At 42.1% G+C, this 25,315-nt stretch overlaps 1 protein-coding gene across 50 annotated transcripts in view; it reads left to right on the forward strand.

Moving 5' to 3' along the window:
• The window catches only part of ANO4 (anoctamin 4), a 438,203-nt gene that overhangs the window by 288,576 nt on the left and 124,312 nt on the right, over positions 1-25,315 (forward strand). For 36 of the 50 annotated variants that reach the window (XM_086400907.1, XM_086400909.1, XM_086400905.1 and 33 more), the window contains 2 exons: positions 2,390-2,434; positions 12,114-12,245. The exons of 4 other annotated variants lie outside the window; for them this stretch is intronic. In XM_086400907.1, the coding sequence (XP_086257033.1) occupies positions 2,390-2,434; positions 12,114-12,245 (177 nt within the window). The remainder of the gene's footprint in view (positions 1-2,389; positions 2,435-12,113; positions 12,246-25,315) is intronic. 10 more of the 50 variants (XM_086400957.1, XM_086400908.1, XM_086400911.1 and 7 more) reach the window with 1 other exon arrangement.

Here is a 25,315-nt window from a genome sequence, read left to right on the forward strand (position 1 = left end):
CTCTCTGGTGCATCTTATTTTCTTTATTAGTCTGTGTGTCCTAATACAAATTCAAAATAGAGGCTGATACTTCTACCATGTATTTTCCTTAAGGCAGAATTCTCAAAGGAACTGAGACTAAAGTAGTTCTAAATTTTTCACTTGTTTTTGTTTTTAAAATGTTACAAAGAAAATCTTGGAACCCAAGGATTGTTTAAATTTTATATATATATATATATATATATATGTATATGTAATATATGTAATCAGTGAGAGAGAAGGAATTCCAATTTTGTTTCCGTCAACAGTTGTTTGCACAATCAGTAATTTATCAATGTGAATTAATGCTATGTCATACCTAAGGACCAAAGGGAAAATAAATATATGCTTAGATAGAGTCATAGATCAAACCACCAGCTTAAAGCCAACAGAGCTTAAAAAGTCTACCTTTTGATAATAGTAAGGTAGTAAAACCTAAGGAAACTGGCTGTATCATAGACAACACCTCTGTGCGCTCATTACATAATAGCAGAAGAGTGCCGCCTGCAAGCAACATGAATACTTCTCTTATGCAGCATTCAGAGAATGTGATCCAGGCAATAAAATGAAAGCCATAACAACTGTGAATAATAATTTTACATGATAGGAATTCCTGCAGGACAACATTTTAGGAGGAAATACTGTTAACAAGTGGCCATGAGTTGGCCTTATTAATATTGATGTGATTTTACCTAAGCATAGCTTCACTTGATACAACTTGGTGCATTTAAAATTTACATGACTTTTTCATCCAGCGTGTATTTCCAAAAGAGGAATTGTCCTGACATATCAGTTCAACAAAGTGTTCAAGCATCAGTTTGGACACTGAAATGCCTCCAAGAACCTTACCTTTATTATTTTCTATAGACTGTACTTCTGAATCCCAGATTTAGTCTCCTTGGATTTTTGTTTCTATGATATTTAAAAGGAAGTTGAGGAATAGATTTCTTGTGGGAAATGGTCACTAAAACCTGCTTTTGCTAAATACCTGTGTGTCCAAGGATGTAGACTTTTTAAATAGACAGTTTCTAGAGCAGTTTTTGGTTTACAGAAAATTGAATAGATAGTACAGAGTGTTCCCATAGACCTCCTCCCACCCCTCTTACAGCCTCCTTACTATTGGTACCTTGCATTGTGGTTTATTTGTTACAACTGATGGATAAGTATCGGCACATTGTTACTATCTGCAGGTTAGTAGCATGCTCTGTCATGGTGGTGTTTGTTTTAGTGGTCCATAGTTTACGGTTCACTTCTTGTCTTGTACAATTCTGTGGGTTTGGACAATTCAAGGTGCCATGTATCCCCTATTATGGTATCATGCAGAATAGTTTCACAGCCCTTGAAATCCCCTTTACTCTATCCCTTCTCCGCCCAGCCCAGACCCCTGGCAGCCACTGATTTTTCTATTGTCTCTATAATCTGCCTCTTTATAACATGGGATATGTGTTCAAATTTTCACAGATATGCACTAAAGTTTTGGTGTATAAACTTCCAATTTTCTCTAATATCTTAGTTCAAAATCCATGCAAACTATTCATCCATTTGTACCCATTGGTTGAAGTCAAAACCATGGAAAGAGAGATTGCATTTTTAGAAGTATCTAATGCACATGTTCTCTGTTCACACTATACTCAGAATTTGCATTTGTAATACTTTAATTAATATTACAGTAATTACATTTAATATGTAATAGAAGTACAACAGACCCTTAATAAGTCTGATTTTTAAGAAGAGTTTTTTCCGGGATTCCTTGGTTTACCTCTTTAATTAACAATACACAAGGGCCAGGGGTTAGACAATATGTGCTGGTGTGGTTATTTCCAGCAGGCTGTTGATACTTATTTGTTAGTGTCCTTCCCATACTGGTTGTAAAAACATATATTTTTATATATAGTTTATATTACCTTTGCCTATATCAGATGACAGAAACATTCTCTAAACTTAAAGTGCTGTAGAAATATTTGTTAATATAACAGTGTGCCTGTTAAATTATGTATGTTGCGAGCAGGCTGGCAATCTATCTCTGTATCCTGAAGAGAAGAAAAAAGCTGACCTCAGCTGAATTCATACAAATACCAATTGCTCCAAATTATTGCTCTGCACAGGTTCTATAGGTGAAGAGCAAGTGTAAAAATTGATGGTAACAAGGAGAGGAAGCAATGTCAATAGAAACTATTTCATATGATTTCATGAGTCAAAAATGCATGCCCTGTGTTCCCACTACATTTCTCACTGTTAATCTCTTTTTAGTTTTTTCTTCTTCACCTCTTACAGGCTTCTATCTTCAATCTCCTTTCCTTCCTTGCTAGTTCAAACTGTAACTGACGATGGGTTTTCTTCTCGACTGGCTTCATTTTTGCTGTTCTTCCAGGAGAAAAATCTATTACCTGCCCCGCCGGTACAAGTTCATGAGCAGGTTAGTAGCATGCTGTGTCACGATGGTGTTTCTTTTAGCTCTTGTCCTGTGTGCTCCCAACATTGACAAGGAAGACAAGCTGGGGAGGAGGGGCCTTTGTCCCATGGGAGAGCTGGTTGCTGCACCAAAAATAGCTACTTCAAGTTAGGCTGGGTTGGGGAGCGGGAAGCAAAGATGGAAATTTTCCTCTTAGAGTCTTCCCTGTGATTTCTCCACACTTGGGAGGCAGAATTTATCTGCAGGTCTGTTGAGGCGGGGTTTGAGAGGTGAGAGTTCCCCATCCTAATTCCCAGAAAGCCCCACTGTTTAGAAAGCATCTTTGGTCTGAACATTCCTTTTCTCCCCATGCAAATTACTCCCTCCACTATATATAACTTGAAATCCAAGTGCAGCCAGTAACCCTCCCAGGTGGCTTCGGATCCTACCATGGGTAGTGTCCTCCTATGTTAATAATATTTTGTTAATAAAATTTGCAGATATATTACCTTACTCAGAAGCCCTCCTACCCTCTTTTTTTAACCCCTCCTCCCCCAAAATCCTACTGGATGAGGACTACCTTTACTGTGCTGTATTGCCTTCCTAAGCTTGTTTCTCCTTGGTTTTTGAGAAGTTGGGGATGAAGAGGAGATTTCAGTATGTTCTTTGATTTGATTTCATGGTGATCATTGGCAATCTAACTTCAAACTTTTAATTCATCTTATGTAATCATGTTCCCTAAGCTGAGCTGATAGTTAAACAACTTGGAAACCATTACATTTGTCTGAAAATCTTTAGAGTTCAGTTCTGTGAGATCTAGCACTCAAATTCACTCTGCTTCTGTTCAGTGCAGAAGGATAAAAAGAAGAATAGTTGATATAGTTTAGTGAGTTTAACCAAGTTCATGTGTGCTTGACAAAATATGACATGAAAATAGGCATTTAAAAAAACTAAGGTGTGCTTCCCGAAAATTTTCCTGAGAAGCATCGTTATTAGCAGTTCTTTCAATCAGATGGTTGCCATGGCATTTGGATTCACCAGAGACAAGTCCCTTGTCACATAATGACCTTCTACAGAAACTTCATGCACACTTTAGCCTATTTCAGTAGTTCTCAGACTTTAGCCAGCAGCAGAGTCACCTGGACAGCGTATTAAAACTCAGATCGCTGGGTCTGTGCTATAGCCTATGATGTAGGCCCTCCATCTAGAAGGTATATGAAGGCTGTTTTTCCAGCGCCTCACATATAGTAGGTGGGGCAAATGAATGAACGAATCTTCATATATATGTGTGAGGATTTGCAGTGGGAAAATAAGGCCACAAAGAAAAGCATAGAAAAACCAGGACTTCCTGAAGCATCAGACATAGATCGAGGACTGAAACCTTGTTTGCAATGTGGGGAAGAGGTGAGCAATGAGGACTTGAAAGAAAATGGTGATTAAATGACCCATATAATCTTAAGGTTGGATGGGATATCAAATGTCATCAAGTCCAGCCACTCATTGGCTGTTGAACCTCTGTTATATCATCAGCCAGCCTGTGTTTAAACATGTCTAGAGACGGAATCCCTGAACCCATCTGTGAACACCTGACTTAGAAAGTGCTTCCTTACAACAAGTCATAATCTCTGTCTCCTTGACTTTCACTCTAAAGCACCCAGATTGTACTCCTGCTCCATGCAGAGCCAAAAAATAATCTATCAAGTAAAACAGCAAAGTATTTGAGAAAGATTGGAGGAGAGTGTAGGCAAAAGGACTTGGTGGGTATTTGGAAAACAAGAAATGGTGGAGAGAAAGAGGTTTATATGTAAGGGATTGGGAGGCAGAAGAAGAGTGGAAATTCAGGGAGATACAGATGTGGTAAGACAGGTGTTGATTAGTTATCTGACACTTCTGTATTATGACTCACAGTAGGTTTTGAGGTAATTTGTGTCACAGTTGGTCTTTGAGGCTTTTGAAACTGATGCCAAAGCAGTTTGAAGCTAAAGGTAAAGCCAGAGAATAGAAATGGAGAGGTGAAGCTCATTAGCCATCATGACCTGAGCCAGAGAAGTGGATGGAATTTCCCAGGGAGCAATGCATGGAGTGAAGAGAAGAGGGCCGGTAGCAACTGCTTGGAAAAATCTGCTTTAAGGAGACAGGAAGAGGTGGGGGAGAATGAAAAGGAACAATTCAAGAAGTAGAAGGGGAACTGGGGAAGGCAGTATCAAAGGTACCATGTACGATTTCCCATAAGAAGGGGTTTTCTTCAGCGATGAACAATGAGAGATGAGAACTGATTTTTGGTCACCTTGGTAACCACCATGCTAGCAGTCTCCATGGAATGGTGGTTCTCAAACTTTCACATGTGTCAGGATCACTTGCAGGGCTCTTTCATACTCAGATTGATGGGTCCATCCCCAGACATGAGGTTCAATAATTTGTACTTCTGTTAAGATCCCCAGTGATGCTGATGTTGCTGGTCTGGAACTAGTGCATTTTGAGAATGATAATTGCAGAGAGGAGAGTAACAGAAAGCAAATTATAGCTGGTGGAGAACAGAGGGGGTCCTGATGAATCAGAAAGTGAGGGCTTACTGCCACCTTGTTAGGGTTTGTGGTGACAAAGGAGAAAGTGGATGGGGTTCAGAACAGGAGCAAGAGGAGGAAAGCAGACAGGGCTGTGACCATGTCACCCACCGCATGTTCTCTGTGTGTGTAGAAGGGAGGTTGTGAGTGAATAAGAGCTTGGGAAATCCTTGTTTCTTGAACTGGAAGAACAGCTTACTAAGCACTAATTTTTGGCCTGGAAGAGTTGATGCTACTTAAGCGCATACATAACAACTATAGAAGAATCGAGTCCTTAAAAGGCACTCGCAGGCTCTGGGTCAAAATAAAGGGAAAAAAAAAATCCCAGTTCTGGTTGTATGACACGTTGATTCAGAATGGCCTCTTGAGATAAGCCTTACTGCTGACCACACAGGATTAAATTTAGGATATCAGTGTGGTGGTATTACTTATTGAAGTCTGTGCAGCACAAATTTTTAAATGCAGTTTGTCAGAAAATTTTGTATCTGCTTTAACTCTTCACCTCAGGACAGGCTGATTTAAATGATGAAGAATAGGTGTCTCTGTAGCCAGAGATGACTTCCAAATTGCAGGGCTTGTATGTAACTTGTTATCCTAGTCATACACCAGTAGTAACATACTGACTTCAATATTCTGAGATCCTCATGCCATCCTAAATATGGATACTTAATTTAGCTTTTGGTTTCATTCTTCCAAATGATATTTTACTTCATTAATCCACAAAAGCACCCTGGAAACAAACCTACCTCCTTTCAGAATAAGGGAAAAGAAATAAAAATTGTGAAGTTTCTGAGCAGGTAGAAAAATAAAGCATCATTTCACAAATATCTTTGTTTGTGAAAAGTCACCTGACACTATGAAGCACACTCATATAATTCAGATATGTATTTTGGGGGTAAGTGTTCTTTTTATGCACATACTTGGTCTATTAAAGGATGCTTTGACACTTACCTTTGAGCAGACTTAGAGATATTACACAATACCCATCTAGTCAAGAAAGGAAATGTATCACTGTTCTTCTGCCTTATTTTATTTTTACTCTCACCAAATAGTATGAATATAGCCTGTAAAAGATATGCTTACGAAGTCGTAAGTCTGATGATTGTGGGTGACTGGTAGCTGAAGTCTCATTACTGCCCATTTGTTTTTCCTCCTCGCCCCCATACGCATCCTGACTGACGTTCTCCTTTGTGATGCTTGGCAGGATGAACACTTGTCCTGCTGTGTTATACACTGAGTGCCTGCGCAGTCTTATCAGATGAGTATACAGGCAACATTACAGCATGGCTTGGATATTTCCATCCTCACCTTAAAAAATTAACATTCGTAAATGTTCCAAAACCTTTGGACTCTTCTAGAAGATACTTAAGCTCTGCCCCAATTAGCAGCCTTGTGACCTAAAAGAATGGCATTAGTTTCTCAAGATCCCTAACTCCTATCTGAGGAGAGACTGCTAATATGGGGCACTTGGCTCTAAGAAGAGGAAAAAGAAATGCAAGCCTCTGTTGTCTGTTATCCATCCAGGAGGGCTTCCTTTCCTGCAACGTAGGCCTGTGTTCGGTGCCTCCATTACATTTTTAAAAAGCTCATCTGTTGTGCTCTCTGAGCATATTATCTCTGAAAATGTAATCTAACTGTTTGAAACCTGATGCTATTATTATAGTATTCTGATCTGGGGAAAAGCAGCTGTCTCTGAAGTTACCTGTTTCATTTAATTCAGCCTAATTGAGTTGTCTTTAGTACAAACTCCCTCCTGGGTTGTTAGTGGCTCAAGAAAAAGGCCCTTGTTTTCTGGTTCTTCAGGGTGCACCTTCCATATCCAGGCTGGGACTCTGTACAGCCAGTAATTTATAAAGGCCTGCAGACAGGTTTATCGGTTAGGGGGGAAGTTCTCTGCATGTGGCCTTTTCTAAGATCACCACAGTCTCCCCTTCACCACTGAGGAAGCTGAGGTCAAGGTATTTTAACCAGGACCTTCCCAAGGCACAGCCCAGCCAAGGTGGGAGATGTGTGCCCCCTAGTTTGTTTTTGATTAACTAATTACTGTTGGGCTGCACTGGATCTTCATTGCTGCAGACGGGTTTTCTCTAGTTGCCGTGAGCAGGCTTCTCATGGCAGTGGCTTCTCTTGCTGTGGAGCACGGGCTCTAGGCGCCCAGGCTGCAGTAGTCGTGGAGTGTGGGCTCAGTATTTGCAGCTCTTGGGCTCTGGAGCACGTGGCCTCTTAGTTTATGCTTGCTCTTTCCAGCTACCTAAAACCTCATCTGTCATGAACTGGTCTTTGGGGGAGGACCCCAAATTTACCATCAGAACAACTTTCTTAAGAGAGTAACTCACCTTTTGGTCTAGATGCTAACTTGACAAGTCAAGGCCACAAATACTCAAGCAGGTGGTCCATCTTTATTGATTTGCCTGTGTAGTCTGTGAGAGGGATTTTGCTCAGTAAATGGCAGAGATGGACCAAAGTGACAGTGGATCCAACGAAAATCAATGCTCTGTCATTAAACCGACATTTTATCTTTCTCCTGTCAGAGGAGACGTTATTAAGTAAGCCCTACTCCTCTATTGAAGAGACAAATGAGATGCTTTCTGGTTAGTTAGTTTTTCGACTTCTCAGCTCTAAGTAAATTTCAGGATCACTTGTTCAGGGATATCTGTGAGACATGGGAGCACAGACCTCAATATATAAGAGAAGATCATGGCTCTTGAATGTCTATTGAGAACTTGGTCAACAAAAGTTCATTGTCATCATCGTTTTCTTCATCCTAGAAACTACCACTTAATTGAGCATTTTGTCCAGCCAAGGCATTGTGTAAACCCTTATGCATTATCCTTACCAATTCCATCTGTAATGGGTGTGTTAGCTCAGAGAGGCTTAGTCCCTTGCCAACCACGGCACTCACCGCTTTTGAGCTGAGTGGTGAGAATGTTAATCCATTTCTCGCTGACTCCAGAGTCATCATTCTATACAAAAATGTATCCATTATGCTTTGTGAAAAGGAAAGCTCTTTATTAACTCAAGGCTTGTTTGAAATGGTATAGCCAAGATATGACCTCTAAAGTCACCAGAAACATATATTAGACAGCATCTGATTGATCATTTTAAAGACAAGGATACTAAGGTCCTGAGAGGATAAAAGGTTTGTCCCAGGCCTCTAGCTTGACTCTCAGGCTTTCCAGCCTGGTGGCTTTTGCACTGTGTGTCTTTCCTTGGCAAGATGGAAGGGGATGCTCACTGATGTCTGAGTGGCACAGTTTGGGGCCAGGAGTGGGTTTGTGGAAGAATGGACGTTAGTCATGCAGCCACAGAGGGACAAACTCTTGTTCCCAGAGCCACTTACCTGGGAGGTAGGGACAGAGTGTGGAGCATGAGTCTCAGCCCATGGGAACCTGGCCAGCCAAGGTCTGAGGAAGATGGGATCAAGGCTGTTTTGAGAGGTGTGGTAGTCTCCCATTGCTTTTATGACACATCCCCAGACAAATTTATTATCTCAGTTCTGTGAGTCATAAGTCTGGGTGGGGTAGCTTTCATCTGGTTTCTCTGCTCGGGGTCTCATAGGCTGAGATCAAGGTGATAGCCAGCCAGCTCTTCTTCAGAGGCTCCTGGGAAAAATTGGCTTCCAGTCTCATCCAGGTTGCTGGCACAGCTGAGCTCCATGCTGTCGTCGGACCAGGGTCTCCATTTCTTGGCTGTTAACCAAAGGTCTTTCTCAGCTTCTAGAGGCTTCCTGCCACCACCCCCACCCCCCCACCCCGCCACCGGCTCCTGGCCCCCTTCACCTCCAAAGCCAGCTCTGGCTAGTTGAGTCCTTCTCACACTTTGAATCTCTCTGACCTCCCTTTGGCCTCATCTCTCCTGTCTCCAGCCAGAGAAAGCTCTCTGCTTTTAAAGGGCTTAGTGATTAGATGTGTCCACCTGAGTAATCCAGTATGCTGTCCATAATTTAAGGCCCAGCTTACATTTGCAAAGTCCCTTTGCTGTGTTATACTCATATTCACAGGTTCCAGGATTAGGGTGCTGGCATCACTGGAGGGCCATTCTGCCAAGCAGTGGAGGCTACAAACTGCTGATCACTTTTGAGCATTCTGTTCTCTCGTTGTGAGCACGCAGCATGGACTGGTGTGTGTGATGGGACCAGAACAGTCCATGCTTTGTCTTCCTGCTTCTGCTCAGGCTGCCCGATGAAAGCTGGTTCACACCCTCAGGGGTTATTTTTAAGCTGTCTTTTGAATATCTTTCCTCTACCATAGTGTTTCAAAAGCCCACTACCTCTCCTTTCCATCACTTTACATTAACCTCTGTGGTCCTCAAAGAGTGATTAGTAACCCTGCTCTCTGCTTGGCAGTTTCTCCAAAGCATTTCATGCACATCCTCTTTTATAAGCCTCTTAGCAACTCTGTGAGGTCAGTGAGATGATGATGATGGTGATGATCCCATTTAAAAACCCTGGAAAAATAAGGCTCAGAAAGGTGAGTGATTTTGTGGAAGGTCACACAGCTGATAAGCAGCAGAACCAGGATTTCGGCATTGCAAGGGCAAATCCCAGCTCCTTTCCACCACGCCAAGCAGTCTACCCCTCACTTCCTTCTCCCCCCTCCTCATTTTTCACTTTCATACCCTGGTCGTCTCTCCCTCCATCTCCACAATTCACTTAAATAGTTGTGCCCCAAGCGTGTTGCAGAAAGTTGCCATTTCATTCCCTGAAGTTTTACAGCTTTGTTTTTCTCCACATTGAGCACTGTACCCATCTGGTTAAATTCGTAGTCATTGCACTCAGAGCCCAGACTCCATGAGAATGCGAAGTGTAATCCAATTAGTGCTGCAGACTGGACACGTGTGGGAGGTGAAAGCTCTGTTATGGAAAACCTCTGGACCAGGGTTGTCTTTCATGAACAACTTTCAAGGCAATCAGATGAAATAAAGCCAAGAGCCGCAGGGAAGCCCACCAGCTTAACCTAGGAAGTTTCATTTAATGACTAAATCATTGAACTTGGGCAAGTAATAGATGCTCATGATGCATAGTTAACTTTGAATTGAAAAGCTGAAGGACAAAACTGTTAAGAGGCAAGCTGGTTGCTCAAATTCTTGTCTTTGCAGAAAAAAGAAAAACGTAGTAATAATAGCCATGTTTACTGTGCACTGATACCATTCTGGAGGTTTTATGTACATTTTGATCATTTAATCATCACAGTCCTATGAATTACACATCATTATCATGCCCATTTTACAGATAAGGAAATTGAGGCATGGCAAAGTTAAATAACTTACCCAGGGTCACACTGCTGTTATTTACAGAGCCAGGGTTTGAATTTAGGCACTCCAGCCTCAGAGCTCATGTTCTCAACCACTGTGTCATATCACCTCTCTGAGGCTTACATCTCACTATATTTAAGTGTCTTTAAAAAGATAATGGGGCATCCTTGGGTCAGGAAGATCCCCTGGGGAAGAGAATGGCTACCCACTCCAGTATTCTTGCTTAGAGAATTCCATGGACAGAGGAGTCTGACAGGCTACAGTCCATGGGGTCGCATTGAGTCAGACATGTCTGAGTGACTAACACTTTCACTGCTACTAAAAAGATGATGAGGAAAGAAGGTGAATCTTAGGGGTGAAGTAAATGTAGGCTTTTCCCGCTTTCTTGGGTCTTTGGGCCATTCCAATCTATTATTTTCTGGCTATGTGACCCAGAGTAGAATCTTTATTTCTGTATGTATATATGTGATGGGGACAGGTCCTCTTGGAGATGAGAGTCTTCAAGAAGCTGGAGGATTCTTTCCAGTTTGAACTTTCAGAGGCTCTGGAAAAAGGACAGTCACCACCAAGCAGAGAAGGGAGTTGTGGTGAGGCTGGAGCAATGCTGAAGATAAAAGGTGGTAAAAGAGGAGTTTACTGTTACTATTCATTTTGGAGTTGATTTGTTATAAAAAAAAAATAATCCATTCATCTGGGAGTTTCACTGAAAAGGACAAATTGCCATGTGAATAATTTTAACTGGGGAGAAAAATAAAAGATGCCAAAATTTCATGTATTTTCAGTTAATAGAAGACATTTAAAGGTTTTTCATCCCCACAGAAATGTGTCTCTTCCATAGCCCTTAAGTGAAGATTCCCATTATCAACTACTGTGATGGGCATGATCATGGGACTTTAAAATCAAAAGTCTAGAATCTGCATTTTGGTTCTGACTTTATTCACTGTCTGGGTAACTTGGGCTGGATAATTACCCCACCATGGGTCTCTTTTATGATGTGTGAATGAGAACGGTCCCTGTTCAGTCTGCCTCATAGAGCTGCTATTAATGTGTGCTCTTAGGGGAAAAGAAAGTTCCAGTGGTGTAGGTATCATTTCAAAGTCTGTTGTGGTGTTTGCTCTTCTAGTAGTTGGCTGTGAGTGGGTGAGAATCTGGTCACGTGAAGGCCAGATGTTTTCATCAGAAGTCAGAAGGAATGGGGAGGCCACCAGGGAGGCAAATCATGGCTTGAAAACTGCTTTGGGGACAGTGTTGGGTTTTTTGGCTTGGCATCATTGTGTACTCTGACCAGAGTGATACATGTGTGTCATGACACCCCACCCCAGCACCATGAAAAGAGACATGAAAGTTAAAAAAAAAAAAAAACAAAACGTCATCTGCTGAGAGGCTGTTCAAGGAAGGTATGAGGGCCAGAAAGCAAATGGTGATATTGAGCTCTCTGTGCACAGTCCACCCTTGAAATGTGCTGTCTCTGCCCCGCCCCCAAAGCCAACTAACTAGAGCTTCAGCTCTTCCCTGACCTTGGATGGGGAGATTTTCCAAGCACACAGTGAGTTTCTAGAATCTGCAGGATGGAAGAACTTAAGGTCTTGGCTGCTTTGCTTCAGGGACTGTCCGCTTCCTTTCCGGAGCCTTCCAACCTCGTTCTGACTCCTTGGCCATCCATTGGCGTGTGGGTAGACATGTGACTCATAGCAGTGATATCATGGGCAATCAGGACACTGGGTTTCGGCTTGCTTCCTTCTTTGTGCCAGTGGGGGTTTCATGAGTGCAGTGAGCACGTCCAGCGTGTGTGGGTCATAATTGCGGCTCTGTGGAGACCCCCCTCCTGTGTTTTGGGGCAATGCTGACATGTTGTACCCTTTGGTCTTGCCTTTCATGTACCACAGGATCGATAAACAAATAAGCAGGTTTCGGAGATGGTTACCTAAGAAGCCAATGAGGCTGGACAAGGAGACACTGCCAGACCTGGAGGAGAATGACTGCTACACTGCCCCTTTCAGCCAGCAAAGGATCCATCAGTGAGTGTTTCCTGTGAAAGCCCTTGTCTTACTAAGTTCATGCTGCCATGGTAGATCCCTCTCCTGCACGCCTTTGATTCCGTGGTGCTTGGAAGGAACAGCCTAGTGCCCGTCTCCCCAGCAGTCCTGTTTTGTGTTCATATCCCCTTTCGGGTAAGCAGGCTGCTGTAACAGACAATTTCCACATCGCAGCAGCTCAACACGGTAGAATGCTTGCTCATGTGTGTTGGGTGCACCACCTTCTGATTCAGAGATCCAGGCTCCTTCTGTCTTGTGGCTCCGCCAAAGCCCAGTGCTCAGAGCCCTCTGCAGGCTCATCTGCCTCGAGCCAGCACATAGGGAAGCTGTTGCCCTGTTAAAATGAGGGGTTGTTGAGTTAAAAAAAAAAATCTTGGTTCACCTCTCAACTCCCCTTTCTTTAGCAACTCACCACGTTGCCCCAGAAAAAGCCACATAACCTAGCAGCCGGCTTCTGGACTCATCGATCAGGCTCTGAGGAGTGATTGCTCACTTTGTGCTTGTATGGTTGGGGGAAGAAGGGGTTAGCTAAGTAATGGAGCCTTTGAAGAATTGCAAAAGTGACAAAGAATTGACTCTGAAGCTTTTGATGCGACAAGAAATCATGGCCAGAGGGCAGGGTCGGTGGTAGGAGAGAAAACCATGCCAAAGACTATAAACAACCAGGCCCAAGACAGCCTCTTAAAAGGAGGATAAATCAGGTGAGCCTGGCCTCGCTTTCAGCCAGACTTCAGGAATTCCTGGCACTTCCTGTTTCAGCTATAGCTACAGCCTCCATAAAAATGACTTACCTGAAGGAAAGAAAGGGGGTAACAGAGTTTTTTTAAAAACTAGGTTGCTGACTTTGGGAAAAATATAAACCAAATGGCATTGTCAAGTTGCAGAGAGTGCAAGGCGGGGGCACATTTCAGCAACAGAAAATCAGTTAAAGCCTTGGATTTCTGGAGGGTGCAGGAGAAAAGGAAAATCAAAGAATAGATGCTCTGCATCAAAATGTGTAATGTGTAATGCAAGGGAAGAAATGCCATAAGCCTCTAACTCAGCCAAACTCTAGATCCCCACCAGTTAGACTGATGCCAAACAAGCCCCGCTATGTGAAGATTTAAAAGGGTTATTGAAGAAGACATGAAGCTCACAGCCCAGCCTCGAAATCCTAGCTAAATCCTCCGTGGGAAATAGGAACTGAGCAGGATTTCAAGTTAACCCCAAGATCAGGACCTACGATGTTTTCTTAAGAGAAAAAGACAGATGAAAGCTGACGTTTTCCCACTCTTCATTTAAACCCTCGCTGTGCCTGTGTTGTTCATCTTGAAGTTTCTTACACAAGCAGGTGTTTGTTTTTAAAGCCTTCTGGAATAGAGTCTGATTTACATGCAAAGGTTCACTTTGCTTCCCACCTGCCTGAGAGGATGCCTAGCAGATTGTAGGAGGGTCTCAAAAGTTTTAGCTGGATGGATGGGTAGATGAAAGCATCAGTGAAATATATGGTGTGCACCTGGGGTTTGTTTTACTTCAGAGGAACACAGGTAAATGAAAGAGAAAGGCTTCCCAGTACTTGTCTTCACGCTGGTTATGTTGTGTAATATTCTGGCTTTAGAACAAAGTTTCTCAGCAGAGTTATCAGTCAGAAGCACCTGGGCGCCCACCAGGATCCCTCGGAACTAGACCTGAGAATTATACCTTTATGGATATTTTAAACGATATAATAAATGAGGGCTAACAGCCTGTGGGATGGTGGTATTCAGCCATCTCTCACATATATTTGAGAAGCTTTTTTTGACATGTTTGGGTATTTGTTCACTGAATAATTGTTTCATTCAGCAGTCACTAATTTGATGCCTACTTCTAGCCAGACACTGTCTGGATACAGGGCATATATCAACAAAATATAGTAAATAATACAGAACCTTGACCCCGCCTAGTAAATAGAGTAGACTGTTTTATTTAATTTTAAATTTTCCTGGAGTGCAGTTGATTTACAATGTTGTGTCAGTTTCAAGTGTACATCACAGTGGTTCAGTTACGCATAGACATATATTCATTCTTTTTCAGATTCTTTTCCCAAATAGGTTATTATATAATATTGAGTAGAGTTCCCCATGCTATATAGTAAGTTCTTTTTGGTTACCTATTTTATACATAGCAGTGCATGTGTGTTAACCCCAGACTCCTAATTTATTCTTCCCCATCATGTTTCCCCTTTGGTAACCATAAGTTTGTTTTCAAAATGTGTGTGTCTGTTTCTGTTCTGTAAGTAAGTTTATTTATATCATTTTAAAAATTAGATTCAATATATGAGTGATGTTATATATTTGTCGTTCTCTGTCTGACTTACTTAGTATGGTAATTTTAAATTTCATCAGCATTGCTGCAAATGGCATTATTTTGTTCTTTTTTTGGCTGAGTAATATTCCATTATAACTATGTACCACATCTTCTTTATCCTTTCCTCTGAGAGAAGACCACTTGAATCACTATAAAAGTATGTTGAATGTGACTTACAAGAGGGCTTGCTCCATCCTCCAGATCTGGAGGGAGACTATTTAAAGATAAGGGTGGGTTAGGAGAAAAAAATATTTGAGATGAGCCTTGAAGGATAATACTTGTCCATGTAGGTAAGGGCGAAGCATATCCTAAAAAGAGAGGGTAACATATGTTTAAAACTACAAAGGCATGAATCAGAACAGGGTGTTTGAAAAACCACAGGTAGTTTTCTGTTTTGGGGTCGAAGGTGTGAGAAAACCTGACATCATTCTTTGAAAAAAAGAGAGTGATCGGTGGAAGATGAGCTTCCAACATAGGAGAACTAAGGAGGAAGAAGCAGAGGGACAGTTGGAACAGAGCAAACCTCAGAACCAGACCTCAGTGGGACCGAGAACGTAGTTTAGGCAGTTCTCCTGTGCCGTTGGGAGAGGAAAAGTTCAACAAGTGTCTTGAATGTTATAGGCAGTGGGGATTTCTTTCTGTTTGAAAACTAACATGCCACATGGACAACATCCTTTAATGAATGTATATAAATAAGATTTGAAGAACACAGGCTGTCCACTTGGAAATAATGGTTTGAAGCAATTAGAAAAAGATTTCCCTAAGGACGGTTCAAGAGTGATTTTAATGGGTTTAAAGTGAACAGAAGTGCTGGCTAATGAGCTCTGGGAGTTATAACATGATCCCTGGTTTTCCAAATGCTGTCCAAAATCTCATGTGGTTTCTTTGCAGAATATTTGATATTATGTTAGTCCAGGAATTGAAAAAAGGATAATAGAAATGTAAGGGTGTGTGTGTATGTGAGTGTACATGAATGTAGAAGAAGAGACAATGGGATGTTTAATAAATAATGACCAAAGTAGAAAAGAGCCTTAAACATACTCTGCTCTCAGGATAAAACTCAGAATCCTCGGCTGGCCCACCAGCCCCCTCTTCCTTTTCCCTGTTGTATGCTTTGGCCACACTGAGCTGCTTTGACCTCAGTATCTCTCTGTACCCTCCTTGTTTACATTCTCTTCTCTCACCTGGAATACCCTTTCCCCGAGGCTCCCTTCTTGGCACATTGCATCAGAGACGTTTCCTCCAGAGAACCTTCTATAATTTCCACCCTCCAACCCTGATTCTGGGTGAAGTATACTCTTCTATGTCTTGGTGATAATATTTTTGCTATCATAATTCTTAATAGTATCCATTTTCTTTGCTTTCTCCTAGACCATAAGCTCCTCTAAAGACTGTGTCTATATCACCATTTTTGAGTCCCATAGTTAGTACTTTATAATGATTTGTTAAATGAGAAAGTAGATGAATAGATAGAAATGAAAATAGGAGAATCATATTATGAGCAAAGAATAAAGATGATGTGAGGTTAGCTCACTGCATACTCATCTCCAACCAAACATGACATTTTCTCCTCTAAAGTGGTCCATGTCCATTGTCATCTGTCCAGTAAGAGGCATAATATTTGTCCAGTTGCTGAAACCAAGGTCTAGAATCTACTCTAGACACCTCCCTCACCTCCACTTCCCACATCTAAGATAACTCCAAAGGCTAATGAGTTTTTATCTTAAGTGTCTCTTTAATCCAGTCATCTCTGCCACCACAATCTCACCTCTGTAATCCAGAAATAATAGGTCCCCTGGCTCCACCCTTGCCTACCTCCATTCCATTTTCTTTAAAAGCATACAAAATGAGGTTTTTTTAAAATGCTTATCTAATCATGTTACTTCACCCTGTTTAGAAAAAATATGAAAATTATTGAGAATGACCTACAAGGCCTTGAATGGCCTGGCCATGCAGCCAACTCCTCTCCAGCCTTATCTGCCTTGACTACCTTCCTCCCCTCACTTCTTATGATCCAGACATATACAACTTCTTTCAGTTCTTTCGATATACTCACTTCAGGATATTTGCATATGCTGTTTCCTCTCCTTGAATTCCTTTCTCATTCCTTCCCCCTTCCCCAAGTTTATTCTTATTCATCCTTCAAACTCAGCTCTGAAGCCTCCTTCCAGGAAAACCCTCCTTCCATCCTTCCAAAGACCATTTCTCTTTGCTTTGTACTCTTTTAGCAGTGTGTTTCCCTTATAACATTTTTCATATTTGAGATTTTATAATTATTTGGGTATTACATGGTTAACGCCTAACTCTTGAGTAAGCTTTGAACGCTATGGAGGCATAGGCTATGTCTGTTTCTGCTCATAATTCTATCTCCAACATTTAACACAGCACCTAGCATATGATAGGTACTTAAATGAATAAAATGAGGATAAAAGTAGTAAGGATAACATGGAATAAATCTAATCTTAAATTTTTGTACTTTGAACTACATTATACAAAAGAATTAAAGAATTGATTAAAAACCAAATAGCCTAGCTTTCTAGTTTCCAGTTACTTCAAACCCATATCAGTGTTTGCTATGTTCAGTTGCTTAGTCGTGTCTGACTCTTTGCAAACCCATGGACTGTAGTCCACCAGGCTCTTCTGTCCACAGGATTTTCTAGGCAAGAATACTGGAGTGGGTTGCTATTTCCTTCTCCAGGGGATCTTCCCCACCCAAGGAATCAAACCTGGGTCTCCTGCATTGCAGGCAGATTCTTTACCAACTGAGCCACCAGGGAAGTCAAATATATCAATGTTTGGGAGGCAATAAAAGCAAACCTGAGTACATATCTCTATAAATTAACATACAGTGCCATTGGTCATTTTATATGGTGTCACTGAAAGTGGACCGTCAGATGGGAAAACTCTTATTAGATGCCAGACACTATTTTAAAAACTTTAATCCTCATGGGAGAGATGGTGTTATCACCACCATTTTGCAGATGAGGAAATCGAGGCACAGAGAGGTTAAGAAGCCTGCAGTAGGTGACAGTCCACCTACCTGATCAACCCCAAGCATCAGTGGCTTAACATTGTAGAAGTCTGTCTGTCTGTCTGTCTGTCTGTCTGTTATTCATATCATGGTCTACTGCGGGTCACTACAGGGACGGAGGGGCGCTGTCTCTGCTCCAGACAGTCATTCAGGTACCCAGGCTCTGTCTGTCTAGTGACTCTGCCATCCCCTAGATCCTTTGCATCTGGTCTATGGAAGGCGAAAAGAGATGAGTGATTTTGAAGGAAGTTTTTATAAGCCAGTTTTAGAAGTGGTGGACAGCACTTATGCCCACATTTCACGCACCAGAACTTGTTGTGTAGTTAGCCCTAACTTGAGGAGTGCTAATGTAACTACTTTTGTGCCCAGGAGGAAAAGGGAAATTGGTTTGCCAGACAGCTGGACAGTGATGAAGCAGGAATTCAGATTTGCACAGAGAGGTCTCAGATCCCATGCCCTTAAACATGCTCTACTGCAGGGCCTCTCAACCTCGGCACTGCTGACATTTTCGACTGAGTACGTCTTGTTGTGGGGAACTGCCCTGTGCATTGTAGGATGATTAGTAGCACCATGGCTTCTATCCATTAGATGCAAATAGCAGTTTCCTGCCCCCCACCCCCCACCCTTACTTAGTTGCTAAAATCAAAATGTCTCCAGACATTGCCAAATTTTCCCTTGTGGTTGGTATGGTGGATGCAAAATCGGACCTTCTCTCTCTCTACTATTTGTTATCATGTGACACCCCTCAGGCAGGCCCACCAACTCTCTGAGATAAATTAAACTCTGGTCAAACCAGATGACTGTGAATGACAAGTCCATTCAGGAATTAATTTATTCCTCCTCTTTTCCTTGCCTGTGAGTGTTGGCCTGTTTCAGTAGCCCTGCCCTTCATTCTTAAAATGGCATCAGCAGTACTGCCCTTGAGGCAATTACTTTCTAAGGTCAATACTCATAATAAAGGTTTTCTACTGGGACACAGAGAAGAGGAAATTTGGAAAAGACTCATGTCTCTTTTTATAATATGTATATAGTATACTCTTTCCAGATAGAGATCAATTCTGAATTGCCTTTCAGAAAAATGTTTGTGTTAGATACAGAGAAAAATATTCCTCCCTGAATTTTAAAATTTCTATCATTACCATTATTTTATTTTGATGAAAATCCGTAAAAAGTGAGGTAAAATTAAATATTGATCACTTCCAAATGGAAGCATCTGAAGCATATGTTTGTTGTGCGTGCATGTGTTTAAACAAATATTCCTTCATTCACATGTTCCATGCCCACTGTTGTTCTGGGGACTTGGGAATCAACAGTGAATAAACAGGCAAAAATTCCTGCCTTCCTGGAGCTTCCATTTTAGCTGTAGGTCACCAACACTAAATTATACATCACTGGTTCTCAATAGGGGAGTGACTTGGCTATGTCTGGAAACATTGTTGGCTGTCTAAACTTAGGGCAGAGACTGCCACTGGTATGTAAGGGGATGGAGAGCAAGGATGCTGCTCAACATCCTTCACAGGAGCTCCAACAAAGAATTATCTAGCTCTGAAGGCCGGTGGCCATAGGACTGGAAAAGGTCAGTTTTCATTCCAATGCCTAAGAAAGGCAATACCAAAGAATGCTCAAACTACTGCACAATTGCACTCATCTCACACGCTAGCAAAGTAATGCTCAAAATTCTGCAAGCCAGGCTTCAACAATACATGAACTGTGAATTTCCAGATGTTCGAGCTGGCTTTAGAAAAGGCAGAGGAACCAGAGATCAAATTGCCAACATCCTTTGGATCATCAAAAAAGCAAGAGAATTCCAGTAAAACATCTGCTTTATTGACTACGCCAAAGCCGTTGACTGTGTGGATCACAACAAACTGTGGAAAATTCTGAAAGAGATAGGAATACCAGACCACCTGACCTGCCTCCTGAGAAATCTGTATGCAGGTCAGGAAGCGACAGTTAGAACTGGACATGGAACAACAGACTGGTTCCAAATAGGAAAAGGAGTACATCAAGGCTATATATTGTCACATATGCAGAGTACATCTTGAGAAATGCTGGGCTGGAGGAAACACAAGCTGGAATCAAGACTGCTGGGAGAAATATCAATAACCTCAGATATGCAGATGACACCACCTTGATGGCAGAAAGCAAAGAACTAAAGAGCCTCTTAATGAAAGTGAAAGAGGAGAGTGAAAAAGTTGGCTTAAAACTCAGAGTTCAGAAAACAAAGATCATGGCATCTGGTCCCATCACTTCATGGCAAATAGATGGGGAAACAATGGAAACAGTGAAAGACTTTATTTTGGGGGGCTCTAAAATCACTGCAGATGGTGACTGCAGCCATGAAATTAAAAGACGTTTGCTCCTTGAAAGAAAAATTATGACCAACCTAGACAGCATATTCAAAAGCAGAGACATTACTTTGCCAACAAAGGTCCATCTAGTCAAAGCTCTGGTTTTTCCAATAGTCATGTATGGATGTTAGAGTTGGACCATAAAGAAAGCTGAGCACTGAAGAATTGATGCTTTTGAACTGTGGTGTTGGAGAAGACTCTTGAGAGTCCCTTGGACTGCAAGGAGATATCCAACCAGTCCATCCTACATGAATTAAGTCCTGAATGTTCATTAGAAGGACTGATGCTGAAGCTGAAACGTCAATCCTTTGGTGACTTGATGCTAAGAACTGACTCATTGGAAAAGATCCTGATACACTGGGAAAGATTGAAGGCAGGAGGAGAAGGGGACAATACAGGATGAGATGGCTGGATGGCATCACTGACTCAATATACGTGAGTTTGAGTAGGCTCTGGGAGTTGGTGATGGACAGGGAAGCATGGCATGCTGCAGTCCATGGGGTCGCAAAAAGTCAGATATGACTGAGTGACTGAATTGAACTGACCTGAACTGAAGGCCAGTAGTGATGATGTAAAATTTTTGGAGTGTAGTTGATTTACAAGGTTATGTTGATTTCATGTGTAGAGAATAGTGACTCAGTTATATATATACTTGGAATGGAATTTCTTCACATGCCTTTCTCTCCCTGCTAGACTGAACCATTGAGGATAGGAACAGTATGCCTAGCAGCTGGTGGCACCGGAATGATCAGAGCACCTAAAAGAGCAGGACCTAAAAGAATCAGCAGAACTGGCATTCTTGCCATTGCAGCAGGACAGAACTCAGGCTCTAGAGTCAAGTTCGTTCATCTGCCAAACCCAGGACACCCAGAGGAAGGGTTGAAAGTCAGTGACGGCCTCTGTGTTCAGCTGCAAATTACCCCTGGCTTACTGATTCATTTTTTTGTCTCAGTGCTACTAACTGATCATCTTTCCTTCCCTAAATTCTGTTATGAGGACTAATGCTTGACCCCAAGATATTTAACTCATGCCTCAGACATCTTAATCTCATGGGTCACGTACATATACGAAATGGACAGTATAAAAAGATCATTTGACATGAAGTTGGCTTATATCCCTTTCTTTTCCTTCTAGACTTGGAGCTAGGTAACAGTGTAAACATCTCAGGCAGCAGTCCCCAACCTTTTTGGCACCAGGGACCAGTTTTGTGGAAGATATTTTTCCACAGACTGGAAGGGGCAAGGATGGTTTTGAGATGATTCAAGCATAGTACACTCAATAGTGCACTCAATTTCTATTATTATTCTTATTATTATTACATCAGCTGCACCTCAGATCATCAGGCACTAGATCCCAGGGGTTGAGGACCCGTGATCTAGGGAATAACAGAATGATACATCTGCTGGTGACCAAGAAAGCACTCACCATGGGAATCTGGGTGCTGGACCAGCAAGGGCTGTTAAAGATGAGAGAAGGCCGTTGAAAGGGACAGCAGGTGGGAGTTTGTCTGTAACCTCCTTTGATTGCCTTTTTATTGTTTGAATCTGCCTCTCAAGTGAACAAGCCAACAGGCCATGGCAGTGAGTTGTGGATGATAGTGGTCAAGGAAATGGCATTCTTCAAGTAGTGGTGGCAAGCAAAGCATTGCACGATAAGAGTGGCAGGTACCGGATGTTAATAAACAATCCTGCATTCCAGAATTATGATATAGATGCATGACAGCTCTGAAGGTATAGGTAGTATTGTGAAGTTCAGAGAGACTGAACAGCTTGCTCAAGGTCACACCAGTCAATGACAGATGATTGACTGGAGAAAAGGGTGTTTTCTGCACTGTGTGGCCACCTCAGTTATATGCCAGTTACGGGAACAGGGCCAAAGTACATACAGTTTTTAAGCCATATGACATTAGTATGAGCCTGTAGATACAAAAACATTGCTTCTCCTCTGGAGTTTATTGTTGAAGCATTTGAGATGGGGTGAAGAGACAAAGAGAATGGTAAAAATATAAACAAACATTCAAGACAAGGAGAATAACTTTTAGAGCAGGGAAGTTCAGGGGAAAAAATAGGTTCAGATTTGTAGACCTCGGTAGCCTATATTTCTGTGATGGTTGACAAATGAGCCAATAAATTGGGCCCTAAGCTCTTTCTCACATTTTCTTAGCATTTGCAAAAAATGAAGTCCTTGCACAGGGACAGGGACTCTAAGTGAAATAGTGGGCAGTGTCCTCAGCAATGTCTTTAGAGCAAACTCCTTCTAAGGCTTTTCCGGGGGCTCTTTCTGATGGGCCCCCTCAGTGGGCTCCTGCAGAGTTTATCGCTCACGGCCGTAACCTTCTGCAGGAGTTTAGGTATATCTTCAGCAGAAAACTGCAGTCTACCCTAAACTAACCACATTGTACATCTTTGCTGTTTGAACATTTTGAGTTTACAAAAATGGAAGTTGGTAACTGATTAACAAGCAAACAGCCTCACCTTCCATTTGAATATATTCATGTTTGAGAAGCAACAAAAGCAAACCTGTGGGATGCCTGTTTAAAAGCCAATGCATGATGCCATTTGTTCATTTTATCTGACGTCGCCAGAAGGGGGCCCGCAGGCTGCTTATCAGCCGTGATTGTGTGAACACCTGAAGGTCTGTCCCACAGAGGCCTCTCCTGCACTAGCCAGCTGAGGGGCCCGAGGCTGTCAGCATTGTCGTTGTTGTATACTCTCGAAGTTGTGTTTGCCTCTTTGTGACCCCATGAACTATAGCTTGCCAGGCTTCTCTGCCCATGGTATTTTCTAGGATGGAATACTGGAGTTGGTTGCTATTTCCTTCTCCAAGGGTGTCAGCATTAAGGGCAGTCATTTTATTGAAGCATTGTAGTTCAGAAGACTCCTCTCAAACTCAATTTCAGAGAAGGTAATTCAGCACAACAGTAGGGAGTTTATTGAAGGAATAATGACAGCTGCTATGTATATGATGCTTACTAGGTTCCCTGATAGCTCAGTTGGTAAAGAATCCAACAGGAGACCTAGGTTCTATCCCTGGGTTGGGAAGATCCTCTGGAGAAGGGAAAGGCTACCCACTTCAGTATTCTGGCCTAGAAGTCCATGGACTGTGTAGTCCATGGGGTCGCAAAGAGTCGGACACAACTGAGCGACTTTCACTTTCGCTCTTCTAGGTTCCAAGTGCTGCCCCCTAGCTCAGACAGTAAAGCACTTGCCTGCAGTGCAGGAGACCTCAGTTTGATCCCTGTGTCAGGATCATTTCCAGAAGGAGGAAATGGCAACCCACTCCAGTATTCTTGCCTGGAGAATGCCATGGACAGAGGAGCCTGGCAGGTTATGGTCCATAAGGTTGCAGAGTTGGACACGATGGAAGCGACTTAGCCACCTGTCTATTGTAATTTGTTATAGCAGCCTGAACTAAGCCAGGCTACATTACCATTTTGCATTTATTTATCAATAACGTGCATATTTTCTAAAGTCTCTCAGCCTAGCCATCTAAAGATACTGATTTTTCTAGCATGTACTTTTAACTGTATTTTCTTTTCAGTGTTTGGAGTTTTTGTGTTGTTTTCATTGATCTGAAATCTTGAGAGAGTCCTTTAGGCAAAGAGAGGCTGAGATTGATTTTGGTAGGATTAATGTTCTTTTAGTGCCCCCATGACTTACAGCCGTCTCAAAACGCTCATTGTATTACACACACTTATTCTGCATTAGAATCCTCAGTATGCAGCTTGTTGGTATTGATCCACAGAGTCAGGGGAAACAGATCTCCTTCCTAGAAAGTTTTAAACTGAAATGAAAGTGCAGCAAGCTGCGTAGCATGAGATGTGTGTTTCTTAAAAATGATGTAGCTCCTGTTAGGTAGCACATAACTTAGTGACAGTGACTTCAGTTTAAGGCACAGAGAGGTCACCTAATGATGTGAGAAAAGTGTCCTTTTGTGTGTCTGGAGATCCGGTGGTTAGTCAGCTGTGTTCTCTTAGTATTTGTGCAACCGACTTTGAATAAGTCTCTTAGAATTCTTTTATTGCCATCTATCCATCTTTGAATAAACATTTCTTTAACATTTATCAACTTATTCATTTAATAAGTGCTTTTGTATTCTGTGGCAAGTACTGTGCTATAGTAGAGCAATAGTTATGTTACTGTATGTTCATATGTATATTTATGTTGTTTAATAGCTAAGTCGTGTACAACTCTTTGCAACCCCATGGACTGTAGCCCACCAGGCTCCTGTCCATGGGATTTCCAATGCTAGAGTACTGGAGTGGGTTGCCATTTCCTTCTCTGGGGATCTTCCCAACCCAGGGATAGAACTCTCATCTCCTGCTTTGCAGGCATATTCTTTACCACTGAGACATTTCAGGGAAGCCCCATGTATATTTGTACCTATGTATCTATTTATTTAAAATTTTAACTTGAGCGTGTTAAATTTGGTAGGAAAGGGGCTTTTAGACTCATCAAAGTGGTAAGAGGCAATTTAGAACACCTATAGAAAAAGGGAACATTTGCCAAATTTAAATACAGTAAAATAAGGAAGGGTTAACTTAAGTAGGAAGTACGGGGCTAGCATCGTATCTGGGGTGGATTGTGTATGATGTAGTGACATGTGCCTGATGTCATGTGGAATAACAGTGGTCAGAGGAGGAGGAGAACGTTGAGGCTTGTAGGCACCCAGTGCCAGGCTCTGTGCCGCATGTTCTTTATTCATTATGTCCTTTGATTTCTGTAGCAACACTGCAACATAATTTCATTATCCTCCATTTATGGAGATGTGGAACCCAGACTCACAGAATTAGATAGTTTACCCAGGGCCACATAGGAACAAGCAGGTTTGGGGGTTAGAACCATAACATGCCTGATTCTAAACTCCTGCCCCTTCCATGATACCCCAGCTAATGTTTATCACGTGCTCACTAAATATCAGACCATCCATAAGACTGGTGTATAGTATGGCAGCGCCAAGCAGGGGCTGTGAATGGCGCCCAGGCAGGTGGATGGGGTGTCCACATGTGTTGAGTCTGAGCCCCACCCTAGCGTGAAATGGAGCTGTGCGTGGGAAGAGAAGGGGTCAGGCTGTGGGAAATGGAGGGACTTCACACCCAACAGTGAGGATCCTGTGAGCTTGGACTTTGAGGTCTTTATACAGCTATTGAGGGCATGGAACAGAAAGGGTGAACCAGCTATCTGAGTTACACAGTGGGCAGGAGCTGGAAACCATCTTTCCCGAAGAGTCAGATTCCTCGAGCTCAGCCTTACCTACCCCGCTGGCACTCTCACACCCTGGCTCTCATTTATCTTCATTAGAGTTTGGGAATGAAAGACAATAGATTCATCTCTTTTAATTCACTC

Source organism: Bos grunniens, chromosome 5 (assembly GCF_055505025.1).
Source record: "Bos grunniens cultivar Pamir isolate PY7600 chromosome 5, Bosgru_T2T1.0, whole genome shotgun sequence".
In the NCBI taxonomy this organism is placed as follows: domain Eukaryota; kingdom Metazoa; phylum Chordata; class Mammalia; order Artiodactyla; family Bovidae; genus Bos; species Bos grunniens.